Genomic DNA, 18,399 nt, shown 5'->3' on the forward strand with positions numbered 1-18,399 from the left:
AAAGGATGTTGTTAAATGTTTTACCAGATAAAGTAAATTTAGTATATGGTGACAGGGGCAAGGGTGAAGTATGCAAGAAAGTGGAAAGCAGAAGACTACCCAGATGTAACTAAATGGACAGATAAAGTGGCAGCATATGCAACTATGGCTAAGTTAACATATTTTGTGGATAATACATCAACCTCTGATTTTTATGGGAAATGGAAAGTATTTCTTGACTATATAGCTATTAACTAATAAAAATAATGGAATATAAAAATCGAAGCAGCTTAATATTATAATTCAAAGAAGGTTTATTAGAATAGAAGTTATAAAGTACACATGAACACATGAGGCTGCCTTCTACTGAATCAGACCCTTGGTCCATCAAAGTCAGGATTGTCTACTCAGACTGGCAGCGGCTCTCCAGGGTCTCAGGAAGAGGTCACTTCACCTACTTGCCTGGTCCCTTTCAACTGGAGATGCCAGGGATTGAACCCGGGACCTTCTAAATGCCAAGCAGATGCTCTTTCACTGAGCCCCTGCCCCTCCTCATTAGAAGTAAGTTCCAGTATAATGTAAGAATCTGATGTGTATGTTTGTACGTTTGCATGCTTGTATGTTTTGTTTTACTTGTTTGAAAAATAAAAATGTTTATTAAAAAAAAGCATAGCCTTCTCAAAGGGAAGAGATTCTGCATATTTTAATGAAAGATAAAACAACAATATAAACATACACAAATTTACAGAGAAAGGATCAACTTTAATACATTTGGAGTAAAAGGTGTTCTTTTTTTAAAATATGGTATAAAAATAAATGCAAGAAACATTAACATAGAATGTACAGACAACAGACAAAGACACCGGCTTTCTTTCTCAATGTGGACACATCTGTGAGATGAAACCTTCTGTGCTAATTTATTGTGCAGTAGCTGTGATGCCGTAGTAGGTATATTTATGAATATATTCATTTTTTTTTTTTACACATCTTCCAGTTTGTGACTGACAGTACTGTAAATAAACTGTGCCTGACGGAAGCTTTTTTTTTTTTTCACTGTACTGGAGCTTGCGGAAAATAAAGACACAGATCCAGCTTGATATGAAGGCGAAAGTGAGCAGAGAGTTTTCAAAATGGAGGCATCGAAAGGTTAGCGAGTCCCTTGGCGTCTGCAATGCCTTTGATATACACAAAAGAAAACAAGTCAGGTCCTTGCTCATGCAACATCTCGTTCTACCGTCCTCTGATTTTTCAGGCAATTAGTGAGCTACAAAGTATGTATAATGATCTGAGTCTGCTTCCGTGCTACAAGGTGATCCTTTTAGTAGGACTGCACTAGACTGGTTAATCTCTTTGAGGCGAGCGATTTCCCCTAAGGAAAAGATAAAAAACAAACAAACAAAAGAAAACAGAAGATAGAGGCATGATCACTGGAAACCCACTTCAATGCCAAGCACCTAGCGTTCGGCAGGCACAGGCAAACATTTTGCACATCGGTACATTCAACCCGGGAAGTCTGCTCTCGGTCTAGCTTCAGACGTGACCATTTTATTTGTGGTTGACAACACTGCTAAGAAATGACATGCATATGTGAATGGACCATCGCTGATATGATACCACAGATTAAACTTTCCTATCACCCCTGTGGAGCAGAGTGGTAAGCTGCAGTACTGCAGTCCAAGCTCTGCTCACTACCTGAGTTCGATCCCGACGGAAGTCGGTTTCAGGTAGCCGGCTCAAGGTTGACTCAGCCTTCCATCCTTCCGAGGTCGGTCAAATGAGTACCCAACGTGCTGGGGGTAAAGGGAAGATGACTGGGGAAGGCACTGGCAAACCACCCCGTAAACAAAGTCTGCCTAGTAAACGTCGGGATGTGACGTCACCCCATGGGTCAAGAATGACCCGGAGCTTGTACAGGGGACTAACTTTATCTTTACCTATCACCTCAAATGCAAGATTTTCAGTGGAGTCAGCTCACACAAAAAGTTGCTTGTAATCTTCATTTTTGTTAATATCATTCGCATGGTAAACAGTGCAAAGAAATCGTGTGAACGGCTAGGCATGTATGGAACAGTGATTTGCCACTCTAAACAAATCCAAGTTCAGTGATGACAGGAGTCTGGCTTTCAGTTTAAAGTGCCACACAATGTACACGTTTGAAATCAACAGCTTGGATTTCAAAGTCTTTTCAATACTACAGTCACTTGAACTCCAGTAGACCATTTGTATCTCTCAACCAAAATGTGGATCTAATTGTATAACTTTTATTGGCAGTCACCGGGAGACAGCAACCACCATGGGAATTTCACTGCCAAAATCTGTCCCACTGATGAAATGAAATTTTTGTATTTGTTGTTGTTTTCATTTTGAAGACTGTGAAGTTAACTTTATAAAGTAAAAAATAATGAATATGGCATACCGTATTCATGTGAGTCTACTGCTAATATGCTCTTGTTTGCAAAATAGTCCAGCCAATGTTAGGTGTTAGCTTCAACACTCAGCATTTATCATATCCATGTATTATAACCATGCATGGATATCAAATTTCCATGGTTACAAGTTCATCACAGACTACCTTTACTCTCCGTTCATGGTTGCTGCTTGCATTAAACTGTCAATCATGGCAAAAGCCAATATGTGATAAACTTCAAACAACACTTTTACCGTAAATGCAGTTATTGTGCACCACACAGGTTAATCCTAATGCAAAGCAGCATGTAGATCTGAGCATGATGTGCAGCAATGATTTGTTTATTGTTTAAAAAGCGCAAAATGTGATAGGGACTTAGATTATCAGCCTGCAGTGTTTTAAAGAGCCCAGTGGCGCAGAGTGGTAAGCTGCAGTACTGCAGTCCCAAGCTCTGCTCACGATCTGAGTTTGATCCCGACAGAAGTTGGTTTCACGTAGCCAGCTCAAGGTCAACTCAGCCTTCCATCCTTTCGAGGTCAGTCAAATGAGTACCCAGCTTGCTGGGAGTAAAGGGAAGATGACTGGGGAAGGCACTGGCAAACCACCCCGTCAACATAGTCTGCCTAGTAAACGTTGGGATGTGACGTCACCCCAGGGGTCAAGAATGACCTGGTGCTTGCACAGGGGACCTTTACCTTTTTTTACCTTTAGTGTTTTAAAACTAGATATTTTAAACGAAATTATTTGATTGGGAATTCTTCAGATATTTTCCTCAACTGCTTTGCCTTTTCAGCCTTCCCTCTATATTCCCTTACATTAATACCACGAACCATCTGACATGTTCCTTGCAATATGTTCAAGCAATACAATGCTGGAAATTACAGATCATAAATATTGGATTGGACCCTATTTTTCTCTTCTACTTTTGCAACATTTTCATCTGTTACAGAGTACCTCTTTCCTACACGCAGTGCTTCCTGCTCACATAGAAAGCACCTAGCATGTGGAGATTTCGCTGCATCAGCAGAAGGAAGCATAGGATCCAAGCCAATGTTAAATTCCAAAATAAACTGAGATAAATATCCTTCTGCCACTCATTCTGCTTGTAGAAATTATTCTAAATTAGCTTTTCATGGTCCGATGTCCCAGCAAACACGAATGTGTTCTACAATCTCAGATGCTCTTTTTGATGATGGCGCAGGCTGAAGAGAAGCACAGCTAATACTACTACTCAGTTTGGCAACGTTCCTTTCTGAGGCTCTTTATTATTGCCCCATTTCTTGTTGAAATCAATGGGATGAGTTAGCCATGACTAAATTAAAGTCTTGCTGATTTTAACAGGAGTTAGACGCAATTAGCTATATTTGAACTAGGACTGGTAAGTAATAGCCATTACGTAGCCAGTACACTATTGGTAGATTAGCAATGGTCAAATCACAAAAGGGGTTCACTGCTTTCATTACTGGTGGGAGGACATGGATTTCCCAGCACTCCCTTAAAAAGGGCTATTGTTTGATTTCCAGTGGCAGAAAACCCAAATGCTGCAGTGTGAATACATGCTATAATTACCTGCCAATCTACAAACATATTAAGCAGCCTTACACTGAGCCAGCCAGTTTTTTTTTGTCTTCTGAAGGCAGAGAATTCAAGAGGATAACAATATTCTTCCAAGAATAGGAGAGTCTTACTGATAATAGGCCAATGCTGTGTAGCTGAATTACATGAATATCCAAGAGAGGGGCCCAGATTAAATTCCTGTAATCCCTGGTTACAAAATATGTCCAGAGAAAGATATTTTCCCAGCACTACTACCTAAGATCATTTCAGCTGGACATGTTAGGAAGCGAACCTCTGACTTTGGATATAGTAAAGCATATTCTTGCCACAGAACTAGGCTCCCTTCCTCTAGCTGACTGTATGTCTATCTATATGATACATCTAGCATATTGTGTTATGTATCACTTTAAATAAATCTCTTCTATTCCTGGAAGAAAAGTTACCATCTTGAATACACTTGGCCTCTGACATTAGATCAAGTATTCATTTCTTTTTCTTCTTTCATGATTTTTGTATTGCTTTTTGACCCTTTTCCTTCAATGTGAAAGAGGACATAAGTATTTATGAAATGGTGACTTGTCATTGCATGAAAGTACTGCAATGTATTGTACCACTGGCTTGGCTTGGCTTGATATCTGGGTATTTGGAATGGCAAAGAGGAGAAAACCTGTTTGTGCCCTGGATTAAAGAAGACTGAAAAAGGCTGATTGGTTGAAAAAAAGGAATATGTTAGTCCTAAATTTGTAAAGCTGGGCTATAGATTTAAAATTTCATACTAGGCTCCTGTAATTATTAGCACTTTATATAATAGACTGGCTAAATGGCAGCACTAGTCTGACACACACGACATAAGTGTCTTCGAGAACATGTGCAGAGGGGGTATGGGATTGGGGCCTCTAGTCCCTCGCTTGTATTTAGCCTATAAATCGGCACAAAGTCTCTGAATTCTGCTCATAAGAAGGTTCTTCCTCCATGCTTGGAAAATCTGCTTTTGGCAGGGTCAGTGTATGCCATCCTGCTCTTCGTTTTATGCATAGTCCCAGCACACCCTTATGTAAAAAGGCCATAACACTTCCTCAAGCATCCTGTGTTACAGGCGGTCAAACTGGGTAGACAAGAGAAGAGCTAACATGAACAGAACAGACCAAAGGAGAATAACACTTCTGTGGCTACTGATTTCTCATCACACAGCTGACATTTGGGAACGGCAGGTTAGTTCTCATAACTGTCTTTTTCTTAGGCATCAAAACCATATCTGTCACAACTATCCCTCCCCAGTTGCAGCTTTAGCCCACTGTTGCGTAAGTGGAACTAATGTCCTTTAGCTACATTTGATACTTTACGGTGATCCACAAACTTAATGTGCTGATGCAATCCTCCCATCTCAACTCTTCTACCCTATGTCAGGGTAGGCAGTTAGACTCTGGCAAACCTCAGAATACTACGGTTAGGGATATCACACAACTATGTTACTTCATGTACCCCACACTTTTCTCCCCAGTGGGGACCCAAAGTGACTTATGATGTCCTCGCCTCCTTCATTTAATCCTCCCAACAACCTGTAAAGCAAGTTTGACTGAGTGTGTGTGAGTGGCCTCCTCCAGCAAGATTCCATGACAGAGTGGAGATTTGAACCTGGGTCTCCCAGATCCTAGTCTGGCAATCTAACCACTTCACCACATGGTCTTCCATGTTTCATGCACTCTTGGCCATGGGGTAGCTAGCTCCCAGGTGTGCCTGGAGTTGGTAGTACTAGCCCAGGGAGGGAAAGTTGCATCAGCATGGCCCAGCCGGCTGGTGATCATCCTTTGCTTTACAATCTGCTAGTCACTGCAAAAGTGGAAATCTCCAAAACGCCAAGATTATTTGGTTCTCAGCTTTTGTTTAATATGGTACCCGGCATCATCGAAAAGGAAGATGTCAATCACACACCTTTAATTACTAAACTTCGTAACACTTATTTTATAAAAACTCCCCCCCTTCTTAGATGATACGGAACTCACAGAGTAATACGCTGTGGCAAAACCACCATGCAAAAATAGGGGTTTTTGTTTCAAACACCATACTATTTTTTTTTAATTGTGTGGCTAGCAGTAGGGGCACAATTTACAAAGATGTCTTGGTGTGCAAGTCCCATTGACTGAATAGGTTCTGGGCGAAGGCATTAAAAAGCCCTTAATCCAGTTTAATTCTTAAATTTACACTGTAATCTAGTATTCTTCTGAAACATTTGCATTATCCTAAATATCAATCACTAACCACTGCTTCACTCAGTCTTTATTTTGCTTGCACCAAAGATAGTTCCACTCCACCTGTTGCATTGCCTTCATTAGAAAAATTAATGGATTTTAGGTGGTGTTTAAAGCCTTGGTGACTTGTGGATTATTGAAGTCATTTAGGGGGTCAGGGGAAAATGTTCCGTAGAGAAAAAACGGAAAACAAAAACCATGATCTTTGCTGATGCTTTGTGGATTACCATTTCAACACACACAACTTTATTAACTGGGCATCACAGCAAAAGCCACAATACACCACACTTAAAATGTGCACATGCACACACACACACACACCACACACACCTGCACACATGAAAGGCACACAATTCAGCAGACAATGTCAACAAACTGGAGTAGAAGCCAAGATCTTTCTACCTCTTTTCATAACAGGTTAGTGCTCGCCTTCAGTGTTGGCGTACAGTTTTTATGGCATGGGAAAATTGGGATGTTTCTGCCCTACAAAAATAAATGTGTTGAACGCTTAGTTTGAACTTGCACAAAGTTGAGGGAAAAAATCCAAAGGCACTGGTACATAATTTTTTTGTTTGTTTGAGGTAAGAAAATGCAGCTTAAGGAGCAGCATTAGCTGGTCAAGTTATTAGCTAGTGGAAACAACTGGCTGTCAATGCCAGATAGTCAAGGTGGAGGAAAAGCCACACCCATACTAGGAATCTTCAAGAGGTCGTGATGGGACAGGGGTACCTCAGTCACCTCAGGGGCACCTCAGTCAATGATGCACCGTGGTGTGGTTGCTACTTTGGCATGGATGGCTGATGTTAGTTAGGGGCCGCTAGCCAATCAGCAACCACCCACTCGTACGGAGCTAACTGAGGGTCCCCTTGTCTCCACGGCTGCCTTTTGATGGTCTTCAGTCATGGTGGCAGTTCGATTCCCCTCGATTGCCTCACTCCCACCAATTTCCACCAGTGGCCCACCAACAGTCACCACAGGTGTGAAAGGACACACGAACTTAGAGTTTATTTCAGAGATCTCTCTCTCTCTTTTCTTAAAGAGTAGATAAGATGATGTTGCCTGCTTTAAAGTGCTCGTCCGGTTTACGTGATTCTGGATCATTTCATTTGAGCCAGTGTTTCAAGCAATTCCCGGTAAATTGAGTACAGGGGTCACCCCAGATAACAAACTGCGGCAAACTGTTAACTGTCAAGTCTTACAAGGTTATAAACTTACCACATTGCGGGTGAATTTCTCAAAAGACGTTCGGCGATCCATTGTGTTTCCAAACTTAAAGTGAAAGAAAACAAAAACAACCAAAAAATGGAAAGCAAACCAAACAAAAGAAGCCAAAAAGAACAGACCGGGGTGGGGGAGAGGAGGGAGAAGGCGCTATGAAGCAAAGGGGCTGCCAAAATACAAAGCCGATGTACAAAGCACAGCGCAAACACGAGCATAGAAGAGGACGCAAATGCTCACGGAAAAGCCAGGAGGAAAGCCATTGCACCTTTCCTCCCTGAGGCAGCATGGGCAATCCACACACACACACACATACAAGTGCAAGGGCCAAGACTGCCTTTCTGAACATGATCCCTAGCATTAAAAAGGGTGCTGTCAGCCATTCTCTCTTGCACCAAGGAGCCCATCAGAGAGCTCCGGCATGAATCATGGATCTTTGAATACCTGGCTGGTTCAGCCAGCTGTGACAGCACTGATCACCTGGGAGTGCATGGCAGGACCTCTGGAAAGAACGATTTTGTCCAGTGGATTAAGCAAATGGCATGGAGAGGAAAGTCAGAAATAACAAAACAATGAGGTGCGGACGCCTCACTTGTTAAAGGGATAGATGTTTGCAGAACCCCAAGCATTTTGCCTCTCTTGGAGACTCTCCAGCTCTTCCTGCCTGTTCTGTGGTTTGATATAGCAATGGAAGATGGAGCTTGGTTTGGGTCTATCCTGTTGGTATACCAGCTATTAATTATAAGAAGCCGGGCTTCCAGGGCACAAATTATCCATTGAGCATTTGAAAACATGGGGGGGGGGGGGGAGAAATCATTAAGTCTGAAGGTTCATCCTTGTTATGGGCATCATGGAATTCATTGCAAAGCCCTTTGAGAAATGCTCCCTGGCCAATTCTATCTCAGCTCAATGAAGTTTGGTTTCCTACATCACTTTTAGCCCTGCCTCGGTGCTATTTTTTTTTTACTGAGCGATTGGAATGTATATAAAAGTGGCAGGGCCTGTTTCTATGGTGGCCAACCTAGCAGCAGTGTTGTAAGCCAGATCTGCACAACTTGTTTGGACCCACCCACCAGCCACATCTGGCAGGCCACGGTGTTTTGGTCCACGGTTTTAGTTTCCTGGTTTTCGGCAGCTCATTTTGTAGATTTGTTTGTTTTGGGTATGCACGCTATACTTTTTTGCATACCCCTATACCTACATTTCTATGTATAATGCATAGTGCTGCTTTACTAACACATAAATACAGTTGAAAAATGAATCCATATGGGAGAAATTCAAGGGGAAAGAAGTAAAAGGTCGTAGGTTCAATTCACAGAAGGGAGAAGCAAAATCAAAGCTGGGATTGTCAGGCTGAAACCGCAGATATAAGAAATCCAAAACCATCCTTAGCCAGCGACCATAAAAACAGAAAGTTTGCCAAGTGCCTGGCAGGTCAAGACTAATGGGCTGCGTTCAGCTTGACTGGACACACAAGTAGTGCAAACAAGTTGTAATCTAAATTACAATTGATGGTGAAAGAGGATGGATCCCACTCAAAGGCATACCAAGGATGGTCTCTGTCTACATGCTGGCTGTCACCCTAAATGGTTGGCATGAATGATAGTATTTTCCTTTGTGGAAACCACGTTCATCTGGCAGCAGTTCAGCTTGTTCTTCTACACATTTTCTAACTTTAACACCGCTTTCAACCAATTTACCTTGGAGAATTGACCATGCTGCCACTCCCCAAAATCCCCACTAGATGTCTTCTTGAACACTGGTGTTACTTTGGCTACCTTCTAATCATTTGATAATGAGACTGTGAGTTGCATTTAAAAAAATGAGCAGTTTTATATTTGAATTCTCCAAGATGTCTTGGGTTAAGGTCATGCAACCCAGTGACTTGTCACTTTTTAATCTGCCAGTTAACTTTAAACCTTCATCATTAACCTCTCTACTTTACCTAGCTCTTCCAATACCCTCCCCCCCCAAACAATGGCTCAGATGATGAAGTCTAATTTTTTCCACAGTGAAGATCAAAGAATTGGCATCTCTCTGTCCTTGTTCAGTAATCCTTTAATGCATAAAAATTCTACTGCCTACCTAGCTGTTTTCCTGTGCTTTCCATTTGTCTGGAAAGTACCATCAGTCAGCCTGTGAACAAGGATGGGTTAGGTAGCTGGGTCTGTTGGGTGTGAGAGAGGGAATCCTCATCTAACAAAACAAAACAAAAAAGCTAACACAATCTTGGGGTGCATCAACTGAGGTATAACATCCAAAACGCAAGATGTCATCGATCTGCTGTATACAGCATTGGTCAGGCCGCACCTGGAGTATTCTGTGCAGTTCTGGAGGCCTCCCTTCAAAAAGGATGAGGACAGAATCGAGCGAGTGCAGAGGAGAGAGACGAGTATGATCAGGGGCCTGGAGACCAAGCCCTATGAGGAAAGGCTGAGGGAGTTGGGAATGTTTCGTCTGGAGGAGGTTGAGGGGGGACATCATTGCTCTCTTTAAGTATTTGAAGGGCTGTCACTTAGAGGAGGGCAGGGAACTATTCCTGTTGGCAGCAAAGGATAGGACTTGCAATAATGGGTTTAAATTGTGGGCAGAGAGGTACCGGCTGAATATCAGGAAAACATTTTTTACACTAAGAGTTGTTAGTGGAATGAGCTTCCTAGGGAGGTGGTGAGCTCCCCCTCACAGGCCGTCTTTAAGCAGAGGCTGGACAAGCACTTTTCAGGGATGCTCTAGGCTGATCCTGCATTAAGCAGGGGGTTGGACTAGATGGCCTGTATGGCCCCTTCCAACTCTATTATTCTATGATTCTAAATGCAAGAGGAAAGAGGAGGGCAGGTCTCAGATCACTAATGGAAAGCCACGTGGTTGTCTTACACAGACAGCCTACAATGTACAGCTGAGGAATGTGATGCCTTCTCCAGCCAGGAACAAAGCCACAGAAGGAGAGGGCAAAATTGTAGAGGTCCAGAAAGGATGGTCATGCGGGCCCTAAACAAAGCTAGGGAGCAAATCGGGTCTTCTCTGTAGCCTTTTGGAAACATGATTGAAGAAGACCATCATACAAGGTAAGAAGAAAAGGCCTCACTGGCTTCTGTGATTTGAACACTACCGTTGTTTGGACATTCTAGAAATGACATGTTCCACAGTTCCTCATAGCTAACATGTTTCCCTGGGATATGTAGTTTCTCGGGCACGTGATATTCATGCTAAAGATCCTGGTGCCCTGTATAATTAAGTTCCCTCAGTTTCCTGACATCTGGGAGACTGGTGCTGCAGCACTCAGGGTGGGAGACCTTACACAGAATCCTCTCCAAGGCTTCCTTGCAGGTACTCTATTGTGGCCCTGTAAGTTTCAGGAAAGAAGGGGCTTCACAAGGCAGGGATTAAGGAATCCTGGTGGTAGAGATGTGTGGACCTTGTCATGCCCTGATGTTACCATCCTGACTTTGACATGGTTCTAATACAGAAATGGGCTTAGAAACCCATTAGCTATTTTATTATTATTTTTAAAAGATACTGCTTGGTTTGCCTGACAAAGTGGTTCCTCAGTGGAACAGGCTTCCTCGAGAGGTGGTGGGCTCTGCTTCTTTGGAGGTTTTTAAGCAAAGGATAGATGGCCACCTGACACCAATGCTGACACTGTGAACTTAAGCAGGTCATGAGAGGGATGGCAGGAAGGGTTGCATCAGTGCTTGGCTCTTGTGGCCTTTCTTACATGCCCAGAGTAATGCCAATTGCCACTTTGGAGTCAGGAAGCAATCTTTCTCCAGGCCAGATTGGCCAGGGATCCTGGAGGGTGGTTTTTTGTTTTTTGTTTGGCCATCTTCTGGGCATGGAGCAGGGCCACTGGGGGTGTGGGGTGAAGTAGTTGTGAATTTTCTGCATTGTGCAGGGGGTTGGACTAGATGACCCTGGAGGACCCTTCCAACTCTAAGTTTCTATGATTTCTATGATTCTATGCCAAGCCTAAATTGAAATTGAGCTGGGGAGTTCAACCACCACTGGGCATAAACTACTTTCCAGATTTGGTCCTTGGTCCAAGAAGACTTGTATATTTTGAATGTCACAGTGAAACCAATTAAATCAACTTATCAAGCATACAAAAATGCAAAATAAATACATGCATAGGCACATCTAGTATTTGTGTGATGCTCAAAGATAGCCAACTTCACCTACCAGATATTCAGCTGAGTTACCCAAGCAGAATATGTAGCCAGCATGGTAGTTAAGGAGAAACCACTACTGAAAGAGCGGAAATAAATAGGCAAGATGGACTAATACCTTCTTCTTGGCCTGTAGTAGTTCCTGGTAGGCACTGGATCTTAGAAAACGAGGATATGAATCACTTTTCATCAATTTGTAAATGTGCTCCTAAAATAGTTTTTTAAAAGAAATAAAAACGTAAATCAACCATTTGAACTTAGATCACTTTGAACCATTTGAACTTATATCACCATGGCATGTCTTACTGGCACTGGCGTAAATGGCCCCGTGCCAACATAAGTGCCCCTTATCCTGGGATAAATGCCGATTCCCCCCCCCTTCAAGATTGTGCTCAAACTTTTACATGTGGATTGCACATATGGTGCATGCAAGTCCTTCTCAGATAAACCAGGCTAAACATATGTAGAAATAAACAAACAGCTGTGGGATAATATTATACAGGGAAAAGACGTGATCCACTCCTCTGACTTGCAAGTGTGCACACTTGCATGAAGTCCTGCAAGCAAGTAACACAGGGATGCCACGTACAGATCCTTTCCATAAACCCAGTCTGCGCAAATGAGCAAAGTCCAGACACAGTGAAACAATTCCTTACAATAAAAAATCATAGTTAAGGGGTGGCTCTACTCAGAAAAATAATCACGGAATATGATCTTTTGAGCAGGCCAAAATATATTTTTAAAATTATTGTTGTTCTTATTTATATAGTGCTCTTGAAAAGAGGAAGACCCAACAAGAGATGGATTGACTCACTAAAGGAAACCACAGCCCTCAATTTGCAAGACCTGAGCAAGGCTGTCAAAGATAGGACATTTTGGAGGACATTGATTCAAAGGGTCGGCCTGAGTCGGAAGCGACTTGACAGCACTTAACACACACACACTTGAAGCACAGGGCTTTTTACAAAATTTAATAGGAATGAATAAGCAATAGGGTTAGGTCCCTCTTCACTAGGTCCCTCTTCGCCACTGGCGGGAGGTTTTTGGGGCAGAGCCTGAGGAGGGCAGGGTTTGGGGAGGGCAGGGACTTCAATGCCATAGACTCCAATTGCCAAATCGGCCATTTTCTCCAGGTGAACTGATCTCCATCGGCTGGCGATCAGATGTAATATAAGGAGATCTCCAGCTAGTACCTGGAGGTTGGCAACCCTAATAAGCAAATTGATCCCTGCTCTCAGGGAACTTACAATTTAAACCAATCAACAGAAGAGTTAAGAATGGAGGAGAGGGAGAGGGAGAAAACACAAGGGATGGATGTGAAATATGTTCAAGGGGCTACTCCAGAAGTCTCACAAAAAAAGGTGGGATTTGAGAGATGGGGTGGTGCTACATACAAGTTCAAGGGAGCAGTTCCACAGAATGGAGACGCCGTTTAAGGCCTTTTAAGAAGCAAGGCAGAGTAAAGCACCTTTAAATAAATTAACAAACAAATAGCAAATGAGGATAGGCAGGGTCAGTTCAAAATGCATGAGACCTTTGGACAGCTGAGGGTGGTACAGAAATGAAGGAGCATAACTCAAAGGTAGGGACATGATCAGAAACACCAGCACAAGACAACATGGAGTATGTCTCTGGAGAATTTTTAAAGGTAAGAACGAATTGTTTTTGAGAGATAAAATCATATCTGAGGACAAAAAAATCCCTTGCTGAAATCTAAATACTAAATTCTGGGGGCTCCTTAGATGGTGGCTTGCTGTCATTCTCACGTTAGCTCAACGTCATCGGATCTCAGAAGTTAAGCAAGGTTGGCCCTGGCTAGCATTTGGATGGGAGACCACCAAGGAAATCCAGGATTATACAGAGGAAGTCAATGGCAAACCACCTCTTCTGGTCTCTTGCCTGGAAAACCCTAACAGCTCGCCATAAACCAGCAGTGACTTGATGGCACTTTACACACACACAGAATTACCTCCACCAATAAGCTGATTAATACATTAAAAAAAACTTGTAAAAAAAATGATATGTCTGATTGCGCTCAATGGTCTTAAGCCACTAAGTACCAAATGTGATACAAACCAACATAAAACCCTCTATTCCTGTATCAACAACTCACCAGCCACAGTCAGGATGAATAGGAGGTTTGTATGAAATCTATGAATAAAGACAGCCATCTAGTGGCCTAAAAGGAACTTAGCATTGACTGTATATATTCTTGTATGTTTAAGGGTATGGAAATATTTTATAGTGTAACCAGAATTGTTTCCAAGAGAAAAAACTTGGTTTGCGCATTTGTTGTGGATTAAAGAAGCAGACAACCTTTTTAGTAAACATGCCACATTGCCACATTGCCACTCCCAAACTGCCAATCTATAGTACATGCGCAATTCATCTCTTCTTATCCAACTATGTTGGAATATTTTTGCCTCTAGCTCACTGAGCCAAGGAGCAGACGTCTGTGTAGCAGGAGTATGCATCTGGCTCTGTGCCACAGCCATGCCCACTATTCTTCCAGTTCTGTCTATTCTTCCAGTTCCAAAGACCATGCCAAAGGCAGGTCAGCCATAAAAAAGATACCTTATTGATACAAATGACAAGTCATATATAGACTCAGGGCTAAATATTCTATTTAAACTTGTCTTCTTGGGAGAAACACAGGCCACGTGTGGGCTCCCGTTGTCACTTTCTGTACCCCGACCTCTTCCTCAAGGACCAAGTAATTGCTGAAGTCGTATGTTTTAATCCTGACCAATCTATACATTAGAAAGACAACTGATTTACAACTTTTTTGTTAAAGATATTCCATGGAGAAGGATCTTTTCTGATATGTCTTATATTAACCTTGGAGGACATACTACTTTGAATCTTGGGTATACATTTTTTGGTTGTTTGTTTTATTCTAACTGCATGGGAAATAACTGTCTTTTAAATTCCTGCATACACTTTTAGTAGGTAAAGTCTGAATCATGTATAAAAACAGTGTGGTGTAGTGGTTAAGAGTGGTGGTTTGGACCGGTGGACTCTGATCTGGAGAACTGGGTTTGATTCCCCACTCCTCCACATAAGCGGTGGAGGCTAATCTGGTGAACTGGATTTGTTTCCTCACTCCTACACATGAAACCAGCTGAGTGACCTTGGGCTAGTCACACTCTCTCAGCCTCCCTTACCTCACAGGGTGTCTGTTGTTGGGAGGGGAAGGGGATTAAGACGGTTTGATCTTCCTTAAGTGGCAGAGAAACTTGGCATATAAAAACCAACTCCTCCTCCTTTTTCTACATTTGACATGTAACAGCTTTTCCCATCTCTAGCAGATAATTCTTTGAAAGCTGGTTCTTTGGATTTAGGTCAGTTTGGAGAACGCTATATCTTTCAGATCTGCAGAATAAAATATTTGTTCTGAAGTCTGGCACACAATGTCAGCTCAGCCTTTCAAAAAACACTGATTACTCTTAAAGATAGCTTCTGCTCCATGTGAGCATTTTCTTGTTAATGGTGATCCAAATTCAAAACTATTATTACTTATACTGTGGAAAATGTAAAATAGAGAATGGGAAAGATTGCATGGAGGAAGGAAGAGAGAAAAGATGCAACAGATGAATGAGAGCATCTGTATTTATGTGGGTTTTGTTTGTAGAGAATTTTTCTCCTTTGTGAAGGACCGTCCTTTAAAAGCTACTCTTGTGAGCCAAGCAATTATATTTAGGTGAACAAAAAAACTCAAGGACAAGTGGGGCAGAGGAAATTTTAATCCCGGTTTCCTTGATCCTAGTCCAACACCCTAACCACTACACCACACTACTCACTTTTTAAATTATGTGTTGAGTTATTATGGACCTTAATTAATCTAGACAGGCATGTTATGTGAATAATGTTCAGTCTGTTAATAACGACTTTAGAGAATTCAGAATGAAAGACTAGAAAGCAAGTCAGGTATCTCCCATACTACATATCCACAGCCGATATTGGATGCATATATGAACCAGTTATACTCACCTGAGCATCATTAAAAGTATACCGGCCTGGTTCCTTCACCTTCTGAGTGGTTTTGTCGTAACTTTTTGAATCTAGGTTAATGGCACTCGGGGCTCCAGGTGCAAGAAATTCTTGCCAGATTTCCTGGGCTCTGGCAGGGACTTCCCGCATTGGTCTCTTTTTCAAATCTTCTACAGATAACCAGAACCTGAATAGGGAAATGCAGAAAGGTCTGTTAGGGACTTGACGACAGAAGCATATATTCACTTTTTTTCATGTTCAAATGTGATATTAAAAATAATTTGGAAAATTTTTGAAAGCACCGCAGTGTCAGTCCAGAATCCCATGTTCACTTCAGTGTGGATGTGAAGAATTTGTTTTATATTTATTTTGCTTCATTTATACCCCACCTTTCTCCCCAGTGGAGACCCAGAGTTGCTTACATTGTCCTCCTCCCCTCCATTTTATCCTCACAACAGCCCTGTGAGGTAGGTTAGGCCGAGAGTGTATGACTGGCCAAAGGTCACCCTGCAAGCTTCCATGGCAGAGTGGAGATTCAAACCTGGCTCTCCCAGATCTCAGCACTGTAACCACTATACTGGTTCTCATTTGCACATGAAGGGCACCCATTCACTTTACTTGTGAATGCGGCTCTGGATATACGTCTCTGTGTTTGTTCAACTGCCATTTTATTTAACAGGATGCTCTTGCGCATAATGGAGCACATATATATGGGGACATCAGAACGGCAAGAAATGAATGGATTGAAAGACTCATTCTGCCTTCACTAACTGCAATTCATCAATGTACAGTTGCACTTTAAGAAAGATTAAATCAGAGGTAATCAGAGTTAATACTTTTAATTCATTTCTTCAACTTGGCAGCATTGCAAAATGGCTACTTAACAGTTTTTAATGGCATTTTAGACAGCTATTATTTTAGTTTGTGCTCATTCATGGTTACAATGAAATGTGTCAGTTGTCAGTACAGGTGGGTGTAAAATCAACAAATTATGCTATCTTGAAAAACAGACACATTTCACTGGAGTATTATGCTGGTTTGCTTCCTTGCTGTCAACAAGCAGGGATCTTTAAAACAAAGCTGAAGTCAGGAATCACTGGATGAAATAGATGAGTCATGAAAACGATGCAGAAAAATATAGTATACACTGGATAAAACATCAAACATGCTTTTCAGTCCTATAGCCAGCCTTCCTCTGTAGGTTGACAGACTCATTTCCAGGGGGAGTTTCTAAGAAATGAATGGAAAATCAGTGATTTCCTCATAATTAACAGTAACTGTAATCCTGTTGCCAAGCCCAAAAGTCCATGTCCATGTCTAGTTCTAAACTACAAACATGGAACATTGGAGGGGAAATCTTAAGTGGCATATGGTAGGAAAGGATAAGTGTGCTTTTAGAATACCACAGGACTATTAGTTGGAATGGGGCAATTAGATCCCAATTTACATTCTAAGAAGGGAAGATCATTGACTGAGCTGAGAAATGAAACTAAATCCCAGTCTCATTTTTGCCATTTGGCTAAGCTGCCCAGTGCCTTTGATGGTTTATTGCTAACTTTCCCTTGGTGGGCTGATCTCCTTTAATCCAGACTTTCGTAGCGATTGGTCAAGAGTCAGACAGCTAAATGGGAAAGTTTGAGCCTGCACCCTACATTCTGGTTGGCCCCAAAAAGGAACTCCCATGCTGTAGAAACATCCATAAATGTGTAAGCCCGGGTTGTGGTTCTGAGTCAACACTTCAGGAAATATGGCAGAGACCCTGTGCATCAGTATCAAGATTCTGGAATCAGTATCAAGATTCTGGATGGTCAAGATCTGACAATCTGAATCTGTGGCTCCATCTTGTACCCACTCATAGGAAAAGATATGTAGATATTCTTGTAAATATAGGATTAACTAGTAAAATACTTTTCATGTTCCTTCATAGTGTTCTGCCTAAAGTTTGCATGTCTACCGCTTATTCCCAAGTATCTGTGTTTCCTATGATTTATGTGTAGTTACTGAAGTCTTGCTATATTCATGATTCCTGAAAACTGGTTGGAAGAATTTCACCTTTCCCCAGATGTTGCTCTGTAGAGTGAGCCAGTGCTGAAGGACAGCTCCAGGTGAGAGAGACACAAAGGCCCTTTATGCATGGGAGGTTTTGCTTTGGATTTGCCACTCTCTAGATTCACATTTTTCCCATCCGAAATCTTAAAACTCAAAAATAAGCCCCCATGCAGAGTTTTGAGAATTCGGATGGGAAAAACATGCATCTAGGGAGTGGCAAATCCAAAGCAAAAAAACCCATTCATAAACAGCCAAAGACATTTGAGGGTGGGGGGAAAGCAGCAGGAAGCCCCTCCCCTCACTGTCAGGCAAAACACATGCACATAGACTGTTGGTTTGCAGGGGAACCAGAACCACTGATAATAAAACCACTGAAAATAACTGAGGGCAACCAATACCAAGGAAGATTCCCAGATGGGGAAGATTCCCAGATGGGACTATTCACGGGGGGAAGTAGCTTTTAAAAAACACCAGACTTCTTGGTTCTTGGCCAGCTTGGAGCACAGGGCTAAGCCACAAGTGGTGGAATACAGCACAGCAGCCAAAGGATGCTGGGACCCAAGCAGATCTATGGTAGGGCAAAGCAGTATTTTATTCTCGTTGGGGCAACACGCTTACTGGGCCAACCCTTCCCACATTCTGAACTGCATGACGTAAGAAATTAACAGAAGATTTTAATTTTCTTTCAAAGCCCATGCTGATAAAGATGTTTGTGGGCAAACAGTCAACTGAGGTTACAGCCCCTTTGCCAGCCTCGTTGATTAATGGGAAGGGACCAGCGCTCCAT

At 42.1% G+C, this 18,399-nt stretch overlaps 1 protein-coding gene across 9 annotated transcripts in view; it reads right to left on the reverse strand.

Moving 5' to 3' along the window:
- Positions 1-667: 667 nt before the first annotated feature.
- Positions 668-18,399, reverse strand: part of RGS7 (regulator of G protein signaling 7) — a 204,811-nt gene continuing 187,079 nt past the window's right edge. For 2 of the 9 annotated variants that reach the window (XM_056852416.1, XM_056852415.1), the window contains 4 exons: positions 15,564-15,750; positions 11,692-11,781; positions 3,956-4,141; positions 668-1,348 (listed from right to left, as the gene is read on the reverse strand). In XM_056852416.1, coding sequence (XP_056708394.1) covers positions 1,298-1,348; positions 3,956-4,141; positions 11,692-11,781; positions 15,564-15,750 — 514 coding nt within the window. In that variant the 3' untranslated portion in view covers positions 668-1,297. Of the gene's footprint in view, positions 1,349-3,955; positions 4,142-6,594; positions 6,676-7,407; positions 7,462-11,691; positions 11,782-15,563; positions 15,751-18,399 lie in introns of those variants that run through there. The other 7 variants (XM_056852423.1, XM_056852420.1, XM_056852417.1 and 4 more) reach the window with 6 other exon arrangements.

This window comes from Euleptes europaea, chromosome 7 (assembly GCF_029931775.1).
Source record: "Euleptes europaea isolate rEulEur1 chromosome 7, rEulEur1.hap1, whole genome shotgun sequence".
NCBI lineage: Eukaryota > Metazoa > Chordata > Lepidosauria > Squamata > Sphaerodactylidae > Euleptes > Euleptes europaea.